The 10,559-nt window shown below is 35.6% G+C and overlaps 1 protein-coding gene across 1 annotated transcript; it reads right to left on the reverse strand.

Moving 5' to 3' along the window:
• Window positions 1–2,749: 2,749 nt before the first annotated feature.
• LOC114024155 (WD repeat-containing protein 5) lies at window positions 2,750–4,340 on the reverse strand. The gene has a single exon (XM_027837079.1). The coding sequence runs from the start codon at window positions 4,226–4,228 to the stop codon at window positions 3,224–3,226; it is 1,005 nt and encodes a 334-aa protein (XP_027692880.1). The 5' UTR covers window positions 4,229–4,340; the 3' UTR covers window positions 2,750–3,223.
• Between the last annotated feature and the right edge of the window lie 6,219 nt (window positions 4,341–10,559).

Genomic DNA, 10,559 nt, shown 5'->3' on the forward strand with positions numbered 1-10,559 from the left:
AGCAACAATGTTTTAGTCCTTTTCTGCTCAAGTCTTCTGGCTCTGTAGTCCTGGCTCATCCCTATTTCACATTTCTGGTAATGGTGCCTTGCCTGTGGATCAAATTTCTGATCAAATACTGGAAAGATGACCCAGTGTGGTTTTTCCTTAAATATTTGATTACTCCTCTGGCACTCATCTGATGTCTTCACCCAGGGACATTGGCTGTATAAGATGCCATTGTGAATTTTCTTTCCCCTTTCAGCAACCATTTATGACTAAAATTTTTCAGCAAAATATCATAAGTAAAAAGAGCTAATGATAGGATCTCTATGGAGTCTGTATGTGAGAGAGATGAAAAAGATACATATATGTGTGCATATACACATACACACTTAATATATACATATACATATGGAATCAAAATCCCTCCTTAGTTTTAAGTCAGGAGAGTAATGGTGTGAACTTAAAACCATCTGTAATATCTATTGATGCAAGATCTACACTAGAAGGTATCTTCAGGAAAACATTATAAATAGGGAGCTTGGCATACAATTTCTCCTTCTGGGATTGCTGCTTGGGGTATTAAATTAATAGCATAAGAAAATATAACACTAAAAATTCATTCATCAATTTCAATATACCAAGGAAAGAATATGTGTGTATGTTGCATTGCACATACACACACATATACACATATATATGCTTTGTTTTGTAGTTTGTATATATCCTTTGTATATAATATGTATATGTATGTGTGTGTGTGTGTGTGTGTGTGTGTGTGTGTGTGTATCCATTCAATAGCCACAATGCCCTTATATTGGAAGTACTATCATTACGCCCATTTTCAGATAAGGAAATTGATACAGATATATTAGGCTGAGTGTAACAAAGCGATTAAATCTCTTGGGCAGCACTTGAACTCAAGTCTTTCTGATTCCAAATTCAGTTTTCTATCCACTATGCCACCTACCTGCCTATGTCCTCTTATAATTCTTTACTCCCCACCTCCTCCAAGAAATATTTCAGTGACTACAAAAATTTCAAGCACATTCCATTCATATTGAATCTGATAGGGTATAATAATCATGGCTCCTTAGAGTTCTTATTTTGGTGGAATGAAGTAGTAGGACGTAGAACAGAGAACAGCCACTTACCCACCCTGTGACTTTGCTGTTCTTATTCATTCCCTATATCTGGAATATCCCATACCACTTCCACTTTCTAATGAATTCTCACCAATCCAACAAAGACAACCTTAAATTTTATTACCCCCACAAAATTTATTCTGACCAACCTTCTTAGTGATAGACTTTCCCCTAAAGATCTCATGTAACACTGCATTTTGCACCTCTCTGCTATGCTTTTCATTCATTGTTATGGTTCTCTTTGTGCACTCCATCTTCTTGTTAGACAGTGCTATGTATCAGTGCAAGAATCTTGGATGATCTCAAATTTGAATTGTCCTTAGGACCCAAGATAGCACTCTACATACAGTAGGTGTTTAATTAATGCTGCATTTTATTGAATTTGATAGTAAAGCAAATCAGAATTATAGATAGCTTGTTAAGTGACTATTCACATCGCCTGCCTAATGCTACTGTAAGTCAATGAATGAACACTAAATTAATCATCCAAGAAATTTAATAGCCCTTTAAATATAAACTTTGTAATATATTACCTTTTATAAATGAGGCTTGCAAAATACATTTCATCCAGTCTACTTCTGTTCTACAATTAAACTGGAAACAAGGAGTTTTCTTTGAACCTTCACTTTTAGATCATTCCATAACACATGGAATGTTTTAATCAAACAAAAAGGTGAATAATTGTCAAAAATGATTGACTCAGACAATGTCAACTACATGTCAATGACATGAGAGCAATGGTTATATTTGAGCTGAGTCTTCAATGGAGTCCTCAAGGAAAGAAGGATAATTGGGATATAGAAATGAGGGGAGAGAACTCAAAGATAGGCATGAGGGACATCCACCAAAATGACATGGATTTGAGAGATCGTGTTGTATGTAAGAAGCAGAAAGTAGGCCAGTGTTGTTGGATTTAGTGTAAAAGGACAAAAGTAAATTTGCAAATAGACAAGAAAAGCAGTGCATCAAAGCTGCTCTGACCCCACTGTAGGTTGATATCTGTTGCATTTTACCCCCACAAGTTTCTACAATACCCTGAGGTGTTGCAAAGGCCATTTTCTCTGCTAGCTTTTTGAGACCCAGACAATTATGTTCTTCTCTATGACTAGCACTCCAGTTTTATTTAACCACTTGCCATCAGTTTATACAATTCAATATTCTTTATCGATATTGATAATACTAATAAGCTTACACAAATCAAAATTAGCTTTTTTAAATATCAATGATATAACAAAAACAAATGTGCCAATGTTTTTGCCCAATGCATAATGGGCAAAATCACTCCTCCATACCACCATCATAGTCTCTGGGAAGGAGGAGGGGAATTTGGTTCACAATTGAACTCAGGTCCTACATAGCATTAGCCCTACCATGTTCAAATTCTAAGTCCTGTTGAGCTGGTGTACCTCAGACCTTGGCTCCCCAATATTTCACTGATGGATTGATTGTAACACCTTGCCTGGATTCTTGCATTCTTAGTACTAATGTCTCAAGATCCCATTTGGAGACTCAATTCCCATTTCTTAGACAACTTGTGATATATCTATTAAACATACATATCAAGAGGTAAAACTATACAGAAGATTAAAAGATATTTCGCCACAAGGTCAGTGAACCTGGGGGATAGAAAGCCAAAAACTTACATGGTTGTATTTGGTCACAGAGTTAGAAGTGGGTAAGTGATATCTTTTAAAAAATTACAGAACATTTAGTTGAGGAAAAATTCATGATGAAATGAAATTTATCCTTCTGTAATAAAAAATTAAAAATTCAGGTTTTTGCTGACTCGATTTATAACACAATATAGATTGAAACTCTTCCTTTGACAGCATCAGGAGAGTTGGCAAGAAGCATCACCAAAGTCTTTTGGGACCTTCTAGTAATACAAGCAAATTTTTTCCCCTTAAAACAAAAAAATAAGAAAAAGATCCATTTGTCAAATAAGGCAGATGCTGCCTCTTCTCACCAGGCTACCCATTCCAGGGAAGAAAAAAGGGGATTTCCCTTTAGGCCAAGAAACTATTCTCAAATATCTTAGTTTCTTGCCTCATAGGACCTACTTCTTGATACAGTCTCTAACATGACATCGAAAGGGCTTAACAGTCACTCTTCCAGAGTTTAATTGTTTTGTCATTTTCTAATGCGGCTGATGCAATGATGTTTTCTGTAGGGTGACAAGCTGTTGAAATCACAACATCTGTATGGCCTTGTAATTTCTGTACGATCTCTTTTGTCTGAAGGTTCCAAATGTAAACCAGGTTATCTTCTGACCCAGACACAATCCACTTTCCACCAGTGACCGAAAAATTAGCGAAAATGCAGTATTTCTCATTCTTGTGACCAGTGTATGTCTTCAGGCACTTCCCTTTGCTGTAGTCCCATAGCTTAAGAGTGTTGTCCAGAGTTGCAGCAAGAATGTATTTACCATTTGGAGAGAATTTCACAAAAGACACAGGAGGATTATCATCATCAATAAGTGTTTTTAAACATTGACCTGATGCTGTATCCCAGATTCGGCAGAGACCATCATAACTACTTGACACTATCAAGGATCCATCACGATTAAAATGAACTGCTGAAACTGGGTCAGAATGAGCAGGTAAAGTCTTGAGGCACTTCCCTGTTTTCACATCCCATATCCTTACACTTTCATCAAAAGATCCTGAAACGATGAGGTTGGATTGGGGATTGAAGTTGCAGCAAAAGACATAGTTACTGTGACCCTTCAGTGTTTTTAGACACTTCCCAGAGCTAACATCCCATATCTTAAGAGTTTTATCATCAGAAGCAGATACAAGAAGATTGGAATCTGATGACCAGGCAACATCCGAGATTCCCAGTTTGTGCCCAGATATTGTTTTCTCAAATTTTCCATCATATGCTCCCCAAATTTTAATGAGCTTATCTGCAGAAGAACTTGCTAACCATTCTCCATTTGGACTAAATTTTACCGAAGATACGGCTTTAGTATGTCCTGCTAGTGTGAACTTTAATGCGTAGTTTGGCTTTACAGGTGCAGGCTTGCTCTGATTGGTTGATGAGGAAGGTGTAGATTGTGTTTTTGTGGCTTCTGCCTCTGGTTTCTTTTCTTCAGTTGCCATGTTTCCACAACTAGTTAAGTCAGACTGAGGGTGCTTAGGGATGGATGATGAACCAGAATGCTTCAATAGTGAAAAGAAAATCTGTGCTCAGTAATTTGAACCTCACCTCCGCTCGGGGCGGAAAATGATGAAGGAAAGTCAAAGCCCCTGTGACATTTTTGGCTTTGTCAACAGAGGGTCATCTAGTTTGAACAGTCCTAAAGATTAAAGGATGAAAAGTAACTATTTGAGAATTTAGGACGTACTTTAAGAACAAAAATAAAATACTCTCTTTCCCTCTCAATGTAACATTTTATTTGCATAAAATTTTGCATACAAGTTTTTTTTCTTTTTTTAAATTTTTTAAGTTAATTTATCTATTTTTAGTTTTAATCCTTCACTTCCACAAGACTGTGAGTTACCAAATTTCTCCCCATGTCTCCCTTCCCCTGACCCCAGGACAGCATGGATTCTGAATACTCCTTCCCCAAATTATCCTTCTTTTCCATCACCCCCCTGCCTTCTCTTTCCCCTTTCCCCTTCTATTTTCCTGTAGGGCAGGAAATATAATAGTATATTTCTATACCCCATTGCCTTCATATCTTATTTCCTAGTTACATGTAAAAACAATTTTTAACATTCTTTTTTAAAACTTTGAGTTACAAATTCTCTCCCTTCTTCCCTCCTCGCCCAACCTCATTGAGAAGGCAAGCAATTTAATATATGTTATACATGTGTAGTCATGCAAAACACTTCCATAATAGTCATGTTGTGAAAGACTGACTGTAATTCCCTCCATCCTATCTTACTCTCCCATTTATTCTATTCTCTCTTTTGACCCTGCCCCTCCTCAAAAGTGTTTGCTTCTGATTGCCCTGTCCCCCAATTGGCCCTCCCTTCTATCATCCCCCTCCAAATATCTTTTTCCCCTATTTTCCTGTAGGGAAATAGATTTCCATACCCAGTTGAGTGTATATGTCATTCCCTCCTTAAGCCAACTATGATGAGAGTAAGATTCATTCATTCCCTCTCACCTCCTCCTCAGAAGTGTTTGCTTCTAGTTACCCTCTCCCCCAATCTGCCCTCCCCTCTATCATCCCCCTGATCTTTTGTTCCCTTCCCCCCCATTTTCTGTAGGGTAAGATAGACTTCTATACCCATTTGAGTGCATATGTTATTCTTTCCTTAAGCCAAATCTGATGAGAATAAGATTCACTCATTTCTTCTCACCTTCCCCCATTTCCCCTCCTCTGTAAAAGCATTTTCTTGCCTCTTTTATGTGAGATAATTTACCCCAGTCTAACTCTCCCTTTCTCTTCCTCCCAGTGCAATTCTCTCACCTCTTAATTTTATTTTTTACATGTCATCCATTCATATTCAACTCACCCTGTACCCTCTGTCTACATCTATCTATTTATCTATCTATCTACCTATCTATCTATCTATCTATCTATCTATCTATCTATCTATCTATCTATCTATCTGTCTGTCTATCTATCACTAGCTATTGATAGCCCTAATACTGAGAAAAGTCTCATGAGTTACAAATATCATCTTTCCATGTAGGAATATGAACAGTTCAACTTTAATAAGTCCTTTATGAATTCTCTTTCCTGTTTACCTTTTCATGCTTCTCTTGAGTTTTGTATTTGAAAGTCAAATGTTCTATTTAGCTCTGGTCTTTTCATCAAGAATGCTTAAAAGTCCTCTATTTCACTGAATGTCCATTTTATCCCCTGAAAGATTATATTCAGTTTTGCTGGGTAGGTGATTCTTGGTTTAATCCTAGCTTCTTTGACCTCAGGATATAATATTCCAAGCCCTTCAGTCCCTTAATGTAGAAGCTGCTAAATCTTGTGTTATCCTGATTGTGTTTCCATGATACTTGAATTGTTTCTTTTTGGCTGCTTGCAATATTTTCTCTTTGACCTGAGAACTCTGGAATTTGGTTATAATATTCCTAGGAATTTTCCTTTTGGGATCACTTTCAGAAGGTGATTGGTGTATTCTTTCCAATTCTATTTTGCCCTCTAGTTCTAGAATACCAGGGCAGTTTTCTTTGATAATTTCTTGAACGATAATGTGTAGGGTTTTTCTTTTTTTTTTTATCATGGCTTTCAAATAGTCCAATAATTTTTAAATTCTCTCTCCCGGATCTATTTCCCAGGTCAGTTGTTTTTCCAATGAGATATTTCACATTGTCTTCTATTTTTTCATTCTTTTGGTTTTGTTTTATAATTTCTTGATTTCTCAAAGTGTCATTAGCTTCCATTTGTTCCATTTTTTTTTAAGGAATTATTTTCTTCAGTGAACTTTTGGTCCTTCTTTTCCATTTGGACAATTCTGCTTTTTAAAGCATTCTTCTCTTCATTAGTTTTTTGGGCCTCTTTTGCCATTTGGATTATTCTATTTTTTAAGGTGTTATTTTCTTCAGTATTTTTAGGGTCTCCTTTAGCAAGCAGTTGACTCATTTTACATGATTTTTTTGGCTAGGCAATAAGATTAATTGACTTGCCCGGGGTCACACAGCTAGTAAGTGTCATGTGACTGAGACTGGATATGAACTCAGGTCCTCCTGACTCCAGGGCTGGCACTCTATACACTGTACCACCTAGCTTCCCCTTCATGATTTGCTTGCATCACTCTCATTTCTCTTTCCAATTTTCCCTCTACTTCTATTTCTTGCTTTTTAAAATCCTTTTTGAGTTCTTCTACGGCCTGGGACTGATTCATATTTTTCTTGGAGGCTTTGGATATAGGAGCTTTGACTTTGTTGTCTTCTTCTGGTTGTATGTTTTGATCTTCTTTGTCACCAAAGTAACATTCTATAGTCTGTTTTTGTTTTGTTTTGTTCTTTATGCTTTTTGCTCATGTTTTTAGCCAATTACTTGACTTTTAAACTCTTTGTTAAGGTAGGGCTCTGCTTCCAGTGTGGAGGGTGTACAGTTCCAAGCTTTGGGGGTTTTATGCAGCTGTTTTCAGAGGTACTACTAGGCGACCTGTAAATTTTCAGTTCTTCCGATGTGGCATAATTAAAGGCTAGGAGTTTGTTCCTTTCCTGGCTTGTGTTCTGGTCTATGAGCGACCACATGCACTCTTTTCTGCCTTGGAACTATGAGGAGGATTCCCTCTCCACTGCTGCCACAAGCTCTGCCACACCAGGACTCCTCCTTGCCACAGGACTACCATCCAGGACTGCATGGACAAAGCAAGAGAATCCTGCCTCAGAACCAGCAAAGAGACTTCTGCAATGCCACTCTGATCAGCCACTTTTTGCCCTGACCTTCTGTGAGCCAGAAGCCCCAGAAGCAGCTGCCACCTGCACCAGGCACTGGACTAGGATTGGACCACTGGACCACTTGAGGGGTTTAGGGGAGAGCTCAAACAAGTCACTGCTTTTACTCTGCCATCTTGGCTTTATCCCCCCCAAAAAAATAAAATATACTTAGAAACCTCAGAAATGCTTTTGGTTCTGAAGAACCAACATTATTATTTTTTTTAATTTTATGGAAAGAAACAATTATATCTGATGTGTTTTTCCTTCAGGGAGAATATATTTTCTTAATTTTAAAAACATTTCTTAACACATAAAGGGATTTCTACTTTTCTTCTTAATTATGGCAACATTTACTTTAATTTTTATTGCTTCTAACTAGAAATATGGCCTACTCCTGAGATGATGTTTATAAAATTTCTGCAGCACAATTTAAGATATATTAGAGCGCCAGCTTTATCACTTATTGTCTGTTTCACCTTGAATAAGTAAATTATTCTCTGTGGACCTCAGTTTTCTCATCTACAAAATGTATAGAATAATATTTCTGTTAAAATCCTTTCAACGCTATTTTGAAAAAAGTTCTTAATATACCATGATGATATACAAAGTTAAAGTATTATGATCAATATCATTAAGACCTTCAGTGATGTTTGTCAGGTTATACTTAGGCAAATCAAAATGGGTAAGGAGTTTAAGGTGGGACTTAACTTGTCATTCTGTGATAGCAATGGTAATATTTATGCTTTTGCTGACACCAGGCTGATTCAAAATGCCTGACCTTGAGCAGATAAAACCAGATTGAGCTGATTGGCCTACCTTTTTCATAAGTTCTCTCTCAGTTGAACATTTAATTTTGTGCTGCTTATGTGTTTCATTGATCATTTTTATCATGATTTTAATTTTACAGCATTTAATAATGGATATTTCTCCAACAAAATGTTCTGAAGTTCTAGCTCTTAAAGAGAAAATTTGTTTTTCAAATATTAGTTATTTATTTTGTTAAATGTTTCCCAATTACATGTAAATTTTTAATGTTTTTTTAATATAAGTACCACATTTTTTTCCTCTCTCTCTCACCCCTAATCCCTTGAGAAGGCAAGAAATATGATATGGATTATACATGTGAAGCCACATAAAATATATCTTCATATTAGCCATGATGCAAAAGAAAAGACACATATGCAAAGAAAAAATTAAAAATAACATAAGTATGCTTAAATCCATACCCAGAGTTCAGCAATTCTGTATCTGGAATTGGACACATTTTTCATCAAACATCCTTTGGAATTTTCTTGGATCATTGTCTTGATCAGAGTATCAAAATCTCAAAGTCTGTCACAGTTGATCATCTTTATAATATTACTATTAATATACACAATGTTCTCCTGATTTTGCTCACTTCAATTTCCAACAGTTTATATGTCTTTCTAGGTTTTTCTGAAACCATCCTCTCCTCATTTCTTAGAGCACAAAATTTTTCATTTACAATCATATACCACAATTTGCTCCACCATTTCCCAATAGATGGGTATCCCCTCAATTTTCAAGTCTTTGCCACCACAAAGAGTTGATATAGATATTTTTGCACAAATTTGTCTTTTACCCTTTTCTGTAATTTCTTCGGGATAGAGATCTAGTACTGGCATTGCTAGGTCAAGGGGTATGCAGTTTTATAGCCCTTTGGGCATAGTTCTAAGCTATTCTCCACAATGTTGGACTAGTTCACAACTCCATCAATGGTTCGTAAATGTACCAGTTTTGTTTTGTTTTGTTTTGTTTTGCTTTTCCATATCCTCAACAGCATTCATCATCTGATTGCGTGTGAGGCTACATCACAGAGTTTGTTCATTCACATTTCTTTAATCAATAGTGATTTGGAGCTTTTTTAATGGGACTATCAATAGCTTTGATTTCTTTTTGTTTTGAATTATATCCTTTGACCACTTCTGAATTGTAGAATGGATTGTATTTTTACAAATTTGATTCAGGTTCCTATTTATTTGAGAAATAAGACCTTTATCCGAGAAAATTCTTATATCTTCTCCCCTCAGTTTTGTGTTTTACTTGCAATTTTGGCTGGATTAGTTTTGTTTCTGCAAAAGCTTCTAAATTTTTATAATCCAAACTATACATTCTGCTTCCTATAATCTTCTCTGTCTCTTATTTGGTATAAACTTTTCTATTATGCATATATTTGACAGGCATACTTTTTTTCATGATCCCTTAATTTGCTTATGATATCACCCTTTATGTTTATCATTTATCCATTTTCACCTTAACTTGATTTATGATGTAGGATGTTGGTTTATGCCTAGTTGTTTTTTTTTTCCTTTGACTTTTCCAGTTTTCAAAGCATTATTTTGTCAAATAATAATTTCTTATCCCCAGAGCTTGGATATTTGGGTTTATCAAATACTCAATTATTATGGTTATTTACTACCATATATTGTGTACCTAATCTATTCCACTGATCCACTACTCTATTTCTTAGCTAATACCAGATTGTTTTGATGATTACAGCTTCGTAATATAATCTGAAATCTGGTACTTTGGGGCTGCCTTCCTTCATATTTTGTTAATTGATTCTCTTGATATTCTTGATCTTTTGTTCTTCCAGATGAATTTTGTGATTACTTTTTCTAGCTCAATAAAACAATTCTTTCATAGTGTAATTGGGATGGCACTGAATAAGTAAAATAACTTAAGTAGAATTGTCATTTTTATTATATTGGTTCAGCATAACCATGAGCAATTGATGTTTCCCCAATTGTTTAGATTGTGTTTATCTGTCAGGTAGACTTTCAAGTATTTTATGTTGTCTACAGTTTTTTTTTTTAAATGGAATTTCTCTTTCTGTTGCTTCCTGTTGGGTCTTTTGGGCAAGATACTGAAATGCCACTAATTTATGTAGTTTTATATCCTGCAACTTTGCTAAAAGTGTCAATTATTTCAACTAGTTTTTTACTTGATTCTCTAAAGTCCTCTATGCCATTATATCATTTAAAAGGAGTGATAGTTTATTTCTTGATTACCCATTTTTATAACTCCAATTTATTTTCCTTATCTTATTGCTAA

Source organism: Vombatus ursinus, unplaced genomic scaffold (assembly GCF_900497805.2).
Source record: "Vombatus ursinus unplaced genomic scaffold, bare-nosed wombat genome assembly UNPS02014820.1, whole genome shotgun sequence".
Taxonomy (NCBI): Eukaryota; Metazoa; Chordata; class Mammalia; order Diprotodontia; family Vombatidae; genus Vombatus; species Vombatus ursinus.